The following is a 13,935-nucleotide window of genomic DNA, read 5'->3' as shown; positions in this document are numbered from 1 at the left end:
GCTAACATTTACTAAAATAAGTAAAGATTGGTTTATCAAACGCATGCCGAAAATTAAAGTAGACCTAAACATTCTTTATACGTATTTAGTATCTGATGTATGTTTTGAGTATTTACCAATATGTTTGGAAATTATAGATCAACAGTTTTTGAACGGATATATGGTTTTACTTTCCAGGTGGAACCTTTCAATACGTATCGCTGTTTTCACACGGACCAACGGCATTCCCAGACATGGCAACCTGCACGCGGACTCTATGGAGAGGTCAGTCGTTTTGTGTCATTTACTTTATTGTAACTGAGAGTAAAAGTACAGGTCATCTAGCTAACGTTTTTACCGCAGAAAAGTACATGCTATTTCTTTCAGGCTTTTTTTTTAGTTTTTCGTTTCGGTTAAAGGGCAAAACAGTCATTAGCTTGTTAGCTTGCCACTTTGTTCACTAACGTTAGCCCTCTTGGATGACAAGTAACGTTAACGTTACAGATCGCAAATGTGTACATTTTACTGTCACCTAACTTATTGAAGAATTCCCCACATAGGGCAACATTACATTTTAATCATTTAGATTCTCCGTTTAATACGGTATTATTGCAATTAACAAGGTAACGTTAGCTTATAGAGGGTTTTCACGGCGCGTCATCAGACCTTCATGTTGGAGGTACTCCGCATCACAACAAAGCACAGGCACTGAAGTAGATCCCGAACGGCGTTAAGGATAATGGTAATGGTAATTATTGCCGTGTTTTAGGTTGTACCAATAGGTCAGACCGAGAAAAACATTTGGAATATTATCGACTTCCAAAATTTATTAAAAACCAGGGAGAGGAATGTCAGAAGTTATCAGAGGAAAGGAGGCGCTTGTGGTTGGCAAAGCTCAACCAGGATCTACGAGGGAAACATCTGTCTTGTTCGGTCTTTGAATTGGAAAAAAAAAACAACTATTGAGAGTCACTTGGCTACACCTTGAGTATCACAATGATATCATACAGTTAAGGTTAGGTTGATTAAAGACGTTATTGCATTACTTACTTTGGCCTTCACAACACAACGGTCGTTAATGACTTGGTACTGCGTCTCCCTCACCCATCCACACACCATCTGGTTGTAAGCCTCCAAACTTTTGTATGATTTAAGGTCTTCCACTGTGTATAATATCGTGCCTTTTTTGTGGTCCAAGTCCTTCCATGCCTTTGCATCTTGGACGCGTTTTGATGAGCTTTTCTGTTGTTTAGACATAAAGTATTAAAGTATCCAGAGTGCACAATACTCCATTCAGTTGTTTACACCGAGTGCCTCCAAAATGGCCGCGCATCCAGGTTACCAACCAGAACGTGACGTCGGTGAAAACCCTCTATAAATAATTGAAATTAACCGTTTTTTCAGAGCGTCCTTGTAGCAAAACAGGTCGTGGTGAGCGGTGACGAGAAGTGCTAACGAGTTTATAAAAAAGTTGATACTATAGTGGGTCATATGTATGCAGAATGAAATAGTTCGCATGAATTGTTCAAGCTAGGGTTTAAATAATGTTATTTTTAATGCGTCTCTTTGCTTATAAAAAAAGGACGCATTTAACTAACATTTGCTGATATGTCAGCATCTGTCTCTGACTCCACAGCGCTGTAAGTCTGACAATGCGAGACTAGCCCAGGACTAACTACAACACTTCAACCAATTGAAACTGCATTTAATTAATTTGCTTTACATTCTGCACAGTCAGTGAAGCGGTACAGACACAGATTACACAACCACACCAACACGAGGCAACTACTCCCAGGACAAATCCCTCCAGGCATTCTGGCATTTATTACTTATTATAATAAACAGAAAGATTTAGATTCTCCCAGACTGTGAAATAATAATAATAATAGAAAAGTGCTTTTGATGGTAAACAAAAGTAGCACTGGTGGCATGTTAACTAGCGCCAGGGAACAAGTTCACACTAGCTTTTAATTTGCAAAGCACATTTTGTCTTGCAAATCAGTGAGCTCTGTTTTGATAAAATAATATTGGTACAGGCAGATTTTCACCCACAGACATTCAAAAAATCTTTATAGTTTCCTGCAAAATAGCACATTAGATGCGGTCTGCTTCAGTTTGGCAGAGATAAGTCCTGATGCATACCCGCTGCATTGGAGATGTCAAATGCTACAAGATCTTTACATTTTCAAGTAGAAAGGATATATTTTTGAGTGTTTGTGAACATTTCTCTGCATCATTTGACCCAAATGGAGGTCGTCATTTGCACCCTGTGTCTGTTTGTTTTAATTTCTTAACAGCTTTTTTTCTCTTTTGCAGTTGTAGCAGGATGTCAGAGGCAGCTGCTGAGAGCCGGCGGTCCCGCCTACACAGGCGTCTTACGTACTGCACTGAGGAATCCACCTGTCAGGTCTTTCGCAGCTGTAAAGTAAGTTTATGAACCTTTAGTTTAATAAAACCAACTTTAAAGATATTTTATCCAGGGTAGATTTTCTGTCCAATAGAATCAGTTTGTTGTTCACTCAGCACTGTTAGCAGATAAACATGTGAACCATTAAATCAAGAGAAGGTAGATTGGTGCCTGGTGATCCAAATATTTTTCAGTTTAACATCTCCCTTATTGTTTGCCAGGGCACTAAGGAAAGACAAGAAAGAGGACACGGAGAAAGAGGTGAAGAAAGAAAAGAGGGTCATCGATGACAAAGACAGACATAAGCCGTACGGCAAGACGGCGTGGGCGCCTGTGGATGACGTGTACGTTATGAGGTACTACCCCCGGACAATCTACAATGTGGCAGATGCCATCGACATGCTGAAGAAATTTCAGATGTTGGACTTCACTCCCCACAAGCAGCCTATTTACATCGATCTGAGGCTAGACATGAAATTGGAAAAAAAGGTAATGGCAGGAGTTCTAAGAAGTGTTGTTTGTAGCTTTCTTTGGATCAATTCTGCCTATATTAGGTAAGAAAAATGGTGTCTCTTTGCTCTGGTAGAAAAAACCATTAGCTCTTCCTGCTACATCTCTGCTCACCCATATATATATATATATATATATATATATATACACACACACATTACTATTATTATTATTATTATTATTATTATTATATATATATCGGAAGAAATTATTCACATACTCTGTGATTAATTAATCGCATACATAATTAACGGTGCCTGAATCGAAAAGGACATTTACAATAACTTCAAATGCACCACAACACTGTAGTTTACCAGTTTCATTGAACGCACCGTCTGTGTTGTTTCTCCGACGGCAGCTGCAGATTGTTACATACCGGTGTTGAATCCTCTACAGTAAAACACAGTCAAACTTTACACTGTTTAGCGTTAGCTGTCAGCATTTTAACCGTGTTTAATCCAGCTACTAGCTAGCGGTAGGCTAACGTTAGCTGCTGTTGAGTATAGTGTTAACTAGCGTCACATGCAGCGGGGTTTGTGTTTCCTGTAACGTCTGTTTCAGAGCATCAGACAGAAGCGCAGACATATCACTGGCACCAGATTTTCGTCTGTATGCAAACGTCAATATGGAATGGATTAATCTGCGTTAATTTTTTTTAACGCGTTATTTTTTCTCAGATTAATTAATCGAAATTAACGCGTTATTTTGACAGCCCTAATATACATACACACACACATACATACATACATACATACATACATACTTCACCTGGTGGCTCAGGCTGCGTGGTACCTTTTTAAAAAAAAAACAGATACTTAAAGTAACCAAAACAAAGATACTAATGACATGATCAAACTTATTCAGCTGTATAATTCAAACAAAACAGCAACAAAAATAAATAAGTAAATATTTAACTTTTAAATATAACAAAACAATGAATAGCTCCAACAACAACAATAATAGATATTTAAATTAATATGAAACTATTATTATATTAATAGATATATATTTATTTTTTGGGATTTATGAACTAATATTCAATAGTTGCACTATGTGATTTATCTTATAGGTATTTTGTGTTTTGTATATATATTTATATATATAAGTGTGTGTGTACACACACACACACACACACACACACACACACACACACACACACACACACACAGTATATCTTTAAGAGCACAACTGAAGGGATTCTGAGATCTAGGTTTCCATTGCCAAAGACTACTTTGGTCTAAATAGCTAAATTATCACATATTTCTATGAACTTTAGGAAATCTGAGCAGAGTTAAGTCTGCACTCTGCACCCAAAAGCTGGCTCTCCACATGAAGAGACTTGGTGAAATGTGCATTTGGATGACCCTCAGCTCCTTCCACTTCATGGATATGCGCTCCATTTAGTCCATTAGTCTTTCGGGAAATCTGGACATTTGTTTATAGTCATTGATGTATCCCAGAAACCACCAGCTGCTTTATTTTAACCATCTAACTGGACCCTCAGAATAGAGCAGAACATCCCGATAACGCTTGATCACCTGCCAAAGTGCCTGCTAGAGACTAATTTTAGCAGTCAGACTTGGCAGACTTGTTTGGGTTCCACAAATCTGAGCGATATTTAGCAGTCTTTGCAACAGCAATCAGCAAAAACAGTGTGACACTGAGGAATAAAAACCTCATGAGTTTGTTTCCACACTGCAGGGCTGCAGAGCTGCCATGTTGTCCAGACAGTCCTCATGAGACAGACTTACTTACAGCCTCATCCGTCTGTCTCTGAAGAACCTATGCAGAACCAATGTTTCTATGCATAATGAATTAAGAACACTCCAGAGAAATGAAAAATTAAAGTTGTGGCGGAATAGATTTAATAATTTATTATCTGAGCTTGCTCTATGATTGACATCCCTCCCTTTTTTTTTTTTCTTCTGATTTTTTTGGAGCATGATGAGGGTTTAAAACTGTAATAATTGTTTGTTTGTTTTTCTCCTCACAGAAAAAAGTTGACCCCTTTGTCAGCATGGTGCACTTACCACACCCCTTCAAGACAGAGATGAACAAAGTTTTAGTTTTTACTGAGGTAAAAAGTTTTATTTTTCTTCCCCTTCAGCCTCACTGAATCTTATTTCATAGCCAATTGATTGTCTGCTGTTGATGAATTGCTTTAATATTGAATGAACGTGATTCAGATTTGCTGCAGCACCTTTTAATTTGTTGCCCCGTTTGTCTGTAATGAATGGGCTCGGATGTTTTGATCACAGGACCCTACAAGCAGGATTTGATGAATAGTCCTGTTGAGCAGCACAGGTTGTGGGTTGTAACTTAGATGTTGCATGTTAACGACCAGAACGATTTATGACTGGTGGGGTCTGCCAGACTTTGACACACCCAAATCAGATTTAAATGTGTGACGTTGCTCCTGTTTTTCTCTGCAGGATGTTAATCAAGCTAAAGTTGCCCAGGAGAACGGAGCTGTGTTTGCTGGAGGAGCAGAGCTCATACAGCCGGTGAGTTGGTTAAACAAAGGTGTATATACACTTGATTGACATTTGAAGACTTTTGTCAAACAGCGGAGCATGGTTCATTGCATTTAACTTCAGTTGGATCGTTTTTGTATGCGTCTTTGCAAACAATTGCTAGCCTGACAAGCCAGCCCCACATCAATATGTTGGGTCTGGGAACTCACATTTGGCAGGGCTCAATCCGAGGGGCGGGATAAACGGTTGTCTTTCAAATTCCCTCTGCACTCATAGCCAAGCAGAGCAACGCTAGTTGATAGATTAAACTTTTGCCGTATCCGGTCGGCAAAACTTCGAACACATCTTCCTTTTTTTAAGAAAGAACTTTAGTACTTAACTCCAAGTCTTCCAGAGTCGCGGCCAAAGCTGATTCCAAAGACCGCTGTTCGCCAGCAGCAGCAGCCATCTTCTTTGTTTTCAAGTAGCAGGGAATTCACGCGGAACCGTCACAACTCTGCCGTCCTTATGTTAAGCCCGCCCACTGACTCTATACACAATGTGATTGGCCTGACCAGAATTTGGTTTTCCAGCTCGCAAGCCAACGGAGAGTTGCTAGACGACCCTGGTTGCAGATTACATTTGCTGCCGCTAGGCTGCGTCTAGATTTCTAGGCTAAACAATTGCCATATTGTGATATATATCGGAAGAAATTATACATTTACTTTAATTTTATTCAAATTCACACAGTTAAACACTCAAACCTCTGAGTTGTAAAACTACCACAGTCACAAGAGCAGGTAATGTTGCAATAAACCCGATTTAAACTTTGTCTACGCCTGATTGTGGTTGGTGTAGACGTATAAGGCATCATGGTGGTAGTTTTTGAAGCAGAAGAAAAGGTTTCTCGTTCCATTTTCGTGTGTGTGTGTCTGTGTGTGTGTGTGTGTGTGTGTGTGTGTGTGTGTCAGATAGGACTTCAGTTATTAAATGAATCAGTCAATCACTTAATTTGTGCTCAAAGAGCAATTGGTGATGCAGCAGAGAAACAACAAATATAAACACCAAGCACATAGACATATCATATAGATACAAGTTAAAACAAGAATTGATTGAACAGTTAAAATATAAATAGGAATTTAAAAGCTTTAGATGTTAAGGATTGTGTCTTCAACGTGCTCATGTCACCTTTTCCTCAGTTAGGTTGAGAGATGGAAGAGGGTATGAAAGTGTTTTTGTATCTGTTAGGCTAATGGGACTCTGTTACAGTACACTGTGTAATATCAGCTGATGGTTTTTAGTTTTGACTGTTCCATATCTAAACATATTTCAAGTTGATGTTCATTATCAAGGCTGCCGTTTGTTTTATTAAGTCAATTTCCAGTTAATGTGTTTAAGTTACCTTTATCTAATAGTACACCTGCTTTTCATGCAGCATCTACTTTAAATCACATTTACTGTATATAAGGCAGCTACACAAGTAAGCAGTTTGTATCACACAGTCACTGTTTTTATAAGTGAGTGTTGGCAACTAAAATGGTACAAAGAAGCCAGATAGCTCCTGTATGCTATGTTCATTTATTAATTGGCTGCTAAAATCACAATCTGAAACTTTAATTTGCCGTTAATTTGACTCTAAGTATTATTTAGCCTCCCTGCAGGAGTCTTTTAAAGTTTAATCTAATCAGGTTTTATTCATTTCCAGATCTTAGATGACGAAATTTCAGCAGACTTCTACGTAGCGGTGCCAGATATACTGCCAAAGCTTGTACCGCTAAAAAACAAACTGAGGAAGAAGTTTCCAAAGAGCAAGAGAGGTAAGCTGAGGGTCAAAACAATATGTCGCCCTGGTGTGTCTCTGCAGGTTGAAGCTTAAATCGCAGGACGATTTAACTCATGTGAAGAGGTATTGGGATTGAACACCTGCTTTCAAGACAACAAAGACAACTAAATGTCCAAAGTGTAAATATATTCATGACTACAGAGGACATCATCACTCATCAATTCTATTCTCTGTTGACACTCAGGCTCCGTCAGCATTGACATTCCCAAGATGTTGGAGTTGTTTAAAACGGGTCACGAGTACATGGTGGAGAGCGACTGCTACATCAGGACCCAGATAGCTATGGTACGTCTCAACAAGTTGATGCAGAGTGTGACTGTAATAGCTGATAGTGATATGTGAGGGGGTCAACAGAGGTAGTTTTACATTTTAAATCTTGCAAGTTAAAGTGGTCATCGCTTAGAGAGAAATCCTGATTAAATAAGTATAAGTTTGTGTTCCAAAAAGGAAACTGGAACATAACATACGTGCGTCCTGAGGAAGACTGTGGGATATGTTTGGGTGTATTTACGCATGAAATACAATTTTTAAATGAGCTTTTTTTTGTCCTTGTGTTTTTGCACTTTTACATTTGAGCTTCCACCAGGCTACATTTTGAATTGCACAAGACAAGGAAAAACTAAATATTGTTCTATAAAATACATTTTGTTTAGCTGCAGTAGTAATATTATTTTCTCTTTTTTGCACAGCTCGACATGTCCAAAGAACAAATCTTTGCCAACCTGCAAACTATCCTGATTGATGTTTGCTCCCACCGACCAGCTAATATGGGTACGTTCACCAAAACCAACCCATAAATCACAACACACAAGTTCAGGGCTGCTTTTCTTCAGCAGCTGATGACCTCCCTCTAGCTGTTTTGACAGCTCTTCAGGATATAATAGCACATTGTTGATTGATTTTTTTTCTTCGCCTGAATGGTTCGTTGGAGAGAAAAAGCTTTAAAAAAAAAAAGTGCTAGCTTTCATCTGCTGGCTGGTTTAGCTTTCCCTCCCTGGTTCAGATTACTACTCTGTAGTGGGACTAATGGAGTCAACATGCCAGCCAGGCGTTCTTGGTGATTTTTCCAGGCTTACCGTTGTAGTTTCTTAATCAAGTGGTTTAAACTTTTTTACCCCAAAACGAGAGTGATTAGTCCAGTCACCTGTCTCCTGTTTTTACTAGTTAATAGCCGGGCTTCATGTGGATCCAGAGAGGGAAAATGTAATGGTCTTATCAAAATCAAGTCATGTTTTCATCCACATTTAGCTGGAAAGAAAAGATAAAGGTGACTGACTTGTGAAATTTCATTATTATATTAGGTGTTATTTGTTATATTAACACACATAGAAGTTTTCAAATGAAAAGCTCAGGACTGACCTTCAAACCTGGATCTTTCTCTGCAATGTGTCTTTCAAAGAAACATGTAGATGGATGTGTTTTATCCAATTTACCCTAAATTCATTTCTCAACATTATGATAAAATAATAAAAAAAAAAAAATTGTATAATTCATCACAGTGACCATGAAGTCTGCATTTTATTCTTGTCAAACAACAATGAAACAATCTGCATTGAGACTGCTCTACCACACAACACTAATGTAACATTTATGTTCACTGTGATGGATCACACAACTCTGCTAATTTATTTGCATAATCTACAGAAATTAACAGGAACTAATGCCTGCAATGGTAGGACAAATAAATCGAAAAATCTGAAACTGCATGCATTAGAAGATCGTCAGCCAAAATATAGAATATACATGATTTGTGAAACTAAAACTTTAAAAATAGAACATTGTTATGGCCCTTTTAAACACTGAGTGAAAATGACCCACGTTTTCCCCGATGAGGCAGCCGGTGCTCGTCCCAGTGCTGGTATAAACTGACAGTGTTTTTAGTAGGTTAGTTAATTAATTTGTGATCTTCAGCACATTTGCTTCACTTTCTGTTCGATAATAAGATAAAGAGTGTAATCATCAGCTAATGGACCCTCATTAGAGGCAGAGGCTTAAATGGTCAGCAATATAATTGATTCTGAGCTTGCTAAATAAAATGTCATTAACAGTGCTGAAGTAAACTGCAGACCTTTCAGAAACGCTGATTGCGGTCACGTTGAAACCCGGTGGCCCTTTGTGACTTGGAACTTGTTAAGATAATTATATTATCAATGAATGGACAGAAACACTGGAATGATCTCAAAACCTGTTTACTTGCAAGTAGAGTCAACATTTTAGCACTTACAGCAAAGCACAAAATACGACTGGCTCAAAAAGCTCTCTACAGCTGCTTTTGTAATCGGAAGTGGAATATACATGTAGTCATGATAAAGTCAATGTCATGGAGCGCCTGTTCTTTCATCAGCATCACACCGTGCTCAGACAAGGACAGTTGATGGCTCCATGGTATCTTGTTTAGAGTACAATCAGTATAATATGGTATTCTTATGCAAACTGTTTTAATAATAATAAGATAGTATAGTATCACCATTTTTCTAACAGAACTTCTCATATCAAGTACTCTTTACTTTCTCATTTATCTCGGATCTCTCTCTTGAGGCTCATATTGCCACTAAGGCATTTGTCTCTTCTGCCGGCCACTGAATAATGAGTTTCTTGCTTAAGTTTCCTTCCTATAGGGGTACAAAATGCGTTCTAACCACACACGAAATGTACCGCAGTTTGGATAAAACCTCCCGGTTCAGGTTGACTCAAGTACAGTTGCTTGGGCCTCAATCAATCAATCAATCAATCAATCAATGAATGTATTATTTGTCCCAGAGGGCAATTTGTGTCGCAACAGGCATAACGCATAAAAACAGATACATGTATTAAAAGCACATAAATACACAACAGATTACAGTATAGTTTACAGTAGATTATCGTCAAGAAAGACACATCATTCCCTCTCGTCAACAACAACAAACTACAAGCACAGTGTGTACTATTTCTGTCGCCGTCATTGTCACCCTATTATCATCAGCATCACCACAGGCAATGGAAACTAAGATGGTTACCTCCTTCTATTAATAACATTTAAAGCATGAATGGAGACAGGAATAAAAGAGTTTTTGAACCTGTTTTCCTTGGTAACAGGGGCGCCGAGGCGTAGGCCAGATGCTTTTTTCATATTTGCAAAACATATATACACTACCGGTCACTTTTTCACATTTCCATTCCACTCCACTACAGACAGAATACCAGCTGAGATCAGTTGCATTGTGTTTTTTAACCACGGCAGCAGTTTTCAGATTACATTATGTGCTTACATAATTGCAAAAGGGTTCTTGACTGTTGTAGACAGAAGTGGCTGATTTTTAATGCAATATCTACATTGCCCATTATCAGCAACCATTCATCCAATGTTCCAAAGGCACATTCTGTTTACTAATGTGATATCATTTTAAAAGGCTAACTGAGAAAACATTGGAGAACCCTTTTGCAATTATGTAAGCACATAATGTAATCTGAAAAACTGCTGCCATGTCACCAAATAGTTTTTGCTCCCAGATTTGGACTAAACCTTCTGTGTGGTGCATTATCTCACACTGGTCCTTGTAAAATTGTCATTAAATCCATCATCATCATTTCTGTGCTTAAAGAAGCACATTGTGTGGAAATAGCATCCAAAAGTATTTTTTATTAAAAGTCAATAGCGATAATATCGTCCTTATGTAATCTTTGGGCCAATTAAAGAGCAACTCACAAATTGTAAGTTCTGTCTCCATGCCCTGGGTCACTTTTAATTTTGATTTAAAGAACCTAAATATAAAACACAAACACTAGAAAGCATTTATGTCTATTTCATGCTTGTGATGTCTGCGTGGTGCGGATGGCGTGCACGGTCCCCACGAAGGTCTGGTTGTTCACACTGATGGCTGTCAAAGTGGCTCCAAGAATGGACCTCCTCTCTTCTCATTTTGCTCTGCTGTTGTAGACTAGTCTGCCTTTTGCCAATCATTGCAACACGGACTGTGAGACCTCGTCCACGTTGTTACAAAATCTTGGAGGTACACCGCTTGGCGCTCAGACCCTCCGCACACAGTCGCCCAGGCTGCAATTGTGCAATGTCGTCATTCGAACTGCGTGCACCACAAGAAGCATGAAACACGTTTTAGAGGGCACCAAGCTCAAGCAAACAATTCTCCAATAATTATGTTTCTATATATATATATATATATATATCTCTGCATGCACTGAATACCCAGGTCATTTAGATAAAGATGCCAGATTCTTTGATTCTTGTAAGTGCAGCAGTTGAGTTGAAAAATCAATGTTGAGAAATTCCTCAGAACTTTCTGGAACCATACCAAAAACTAATTAGTTGTTCCATGGCTCGTGGCCTAACTCTTTCCACCAACTTGTATTAAAAAATTGTTCGGTTTTTTTGAGATGTAATGCTGATTACCAAACAAACAAATCCAAGGTCACCAAAAAGAAAACTTCCTCTGCGGAAGTCAACTCTTTCATTTCAGACCACAGACACCCAGCCAGCGGCTCTGTGACTGCACTCAGCTTCTCATTAAAGTGCTCACAGTAAACTTGAGTTTGTGCAGTTTTATTCTGGATGTTTCCTGTGGGACTCTTCACCACTCACCCTGGAAATGTAATTGCTCTGCTGAACCTGTGCCGGGCTGCAGAGAGCGTCCTCTGCGCTACAGTGGCTCAGTGAAATGTCTCACTCAGTGGCTCGTTCCAGCTTTGTCATTTCATCGCCAGGCAGCACTTGGCGATGGCGGCGGTGCTTCGAGCCGAGGCACCTCGGCTTTTCTGAACTCTGTCAGCAAAGAGTCCTGCTGAGTTTATGCCAGCAAACATTATGCAGCAGTTCAGCAGAATTTAATTTGCAGTCTCTGCAGTCAGTAGTCAAGGATCATAAGATGTGTATACTTACTGTTAACTTCAACAGCTGAGGTTCTTTCTTTCTTTCCATTAATGTCTTTTAAAACAGTCCTTTGGACAGAAGCTAATGGCTGCAGCGTGGGCAGAAACAAGAGGAAACTTCACCGAGAAATCCTTAAAGCGGGGAAGAAAAACCCCAAGGGGTTTATGGGAATTATTCATGACAAAAAGCACCATGCTGATAAAGACCTGAATGCAGGAAATCTGAGACAACAGGGAAAATGATGCTGAAATAACTATTCATAAGTTAAAAGTAAATGCATGGGAGAATTAGGACTGCGAGGATTCTGTGCATGTTTTTAAATAAGAGACTCACAGGACGTGTGGGTGAGAGAGTTAAGACAGCTGTGTAACATAATCTCAACACTAATTGTGCCTTCAAGCTCCTTATTTTTTTGTATTTTAGCTTTGTTATCCAGGGAGACTCTGGCTCTAAATATCTTCTCACAACATATTTATTTACAGTCATGCTTCTATAGAACTGGTGTAGACTGGGTTTACCAGGATTACAAAGACCTAATATAAGAAGTTGGATGCTGTTCAGTCAGTCTTTTTCATTTCAGATGTGATTGAGCTAAATAAAATAAAAAAGAAGTCAAAAGTAGACATTAAAAGTCAGATTCTTTTTCAATCTTAATGACGTATTCTTTGATCATGTATTTCTTAAACTACTGTAATTTGAAAATCAGAAAACTGTATTTTATGTAGACAACAATTAATACTCTTGCATTGAGAAGTTTGAGATATTTTCTTGTGAGGATGCTTTTCTTTGTCGTACATGATACTAAACTGAATATTTTTAGACTTTTGGACTGTTCAGACAACGTCACGTTGGGCTGTGGAAACTGAAGTCATTTTTGGCAAATTTTTTTTATAGACAAAGCAAATAATCTTAATTATAGAAAATGATCAACTCATTAATCACTAATTAAGATAAGGAAGCAATCAAAAATGATAATACATTGCTTGATAGTGAAGATAGAGAAAGAACAGCAGCTTCATGGAATTTTTAACTGAGTTTGCATTGCAAAACCTGCATTTGGCCCCTACGTTTTGTACAATTTGGTTTCATTTCAGTCCGATTTATGCATTTTTAATCGTGTCTGCCATTTTGTCGTTCATATCTCGCAGCAGCATCTAGCAAATTGTTCTTAAAACTGTTCTTTCTCTCCTCCTCTTCCTCCTCCTCAGGACCTTTGATCGAACGGGCGATCATCGCCAGTCACACCAGTGAAGCTCTGTGGTTCAAGAGTGAAGACGTTTTACCGAAACCAGTAGAGGAGGAGAAATGACCTGTTCTCAGATTGTATATATTCACTGTATTGAATAAAGTATTTGTTCTGAGTTTGCCTCCTGAGTTCTGATATCTAAAGTTTTTTTTTTTTTTTTATAAATCCAAGGAGAGTAAAAGGAAAACAAAACGTACAGGAGAGAAAAGTGATTTTTATAGTTTTTTTTCCAACAGCCCATGCAAGATCTAAAAAGGTTTGCATGTTACCTAAATTATTACTTTAAAAGTAGTTAAAATCCAGCTCTATATTCTAATCCACGGAATGTTTGGTAGCACAGTTTATCATGTTTATATTTGCCAAACTCAGTTTTGACATAGTGACCTCCTGTTTTCTTTTTTAAATTCATTCCATATTGGTGCGTCTGGGTAGCTCACATGGTTGAGGGTATGCCCCATGTACAAAGGCTCAGTCCTTGCCGCAGCGGTCGCATGTTCAGTTCCAACCTGTGCCCTTTTGCTGCATGTCAGACTCATTCCCCCTCTCTCTCCCCATTTTCTGTCTACAGCTGTCCTATCTAATAAAAGCCTAAAATGCCCCAAAGTAATCTTAAAAATAAATTCCTTCCACATC

The 13,935-nt window shown here is 38.5% G+C and overlaps 1 protein-coding gene across 1 annotated transcript; it reads left to right on the top strand.

The window, feature by feature from the left end:
- Positions 1–166: 166 nt before the first annotated feature.
- Positions 167–13,417, top strand: mrpl1 (mitochondrial ribosomal protein L1). Its single transcript, XM_078251455.1, has 9 exons — positions 167–264; positions 2,296–2,404; positions 2,608–2,875; positions 4,890–4,973; positions 5,329–5,400; positions 7,055–7,166; positions 7,377–7,477; positions 7,882–7,963; positions 13,265–13,417. The coding sequence occupies exons 1-9, from the start codon at positions 234–236 to the stop codon at positions 13,363–13,365; spliced, it is 960 nt and encodes a 319-aa protein (XP_078107581.1). The 5' UTR covers positions 167–233; the 3' UTR covers positions 13,366–13,417.
- The last annotated feature ends 518 nt before the right edge of the window (positions 13,418–13,935 follow it).

The sequence above is a fragment of the Sander vitreus genome, chromosome 5 (genome assembly GCF_031162955.1).
Source record: "Sander vitreus isolate 19-12246 chromosome 5, sanVit1, whole genome shotgun sequence".
NCBI lineage: Eukaryota > Metazoa > Chordata > Actinopteri > Perciformes > Percidae > Sander > Sander vitreus.
This window is presented reverse-complemented; position numbering and strand designations above follow the sequence as displayed.

What these genes read in the sequence shown, in the direction of transcription:
- mrpl1 (XM_078251455.1), top strand. Translation starts at nt 234, where the DNA reads ATGGCAACCTGCACGCGGACTCTATGGAGAG. An exon ending in AAGTTTTAGTTTTTACTGAG is followed by an intron (nt 4,974 to 5,328) that starts GTAAAAAGTTTT and finishes TTTTCTCTGCAG; the next exon opens with GATGTTAATCAAGCTAAAGT. An exon ending in GAGCAGAGCTCATACAGCCG is followed by an intron (nt 5,401 to 7,054) that starts GTGAGTTGGTTA and finishes ATTCATTTCCAG; the next exon opens with ATCTTAGATGACGAAATTTC.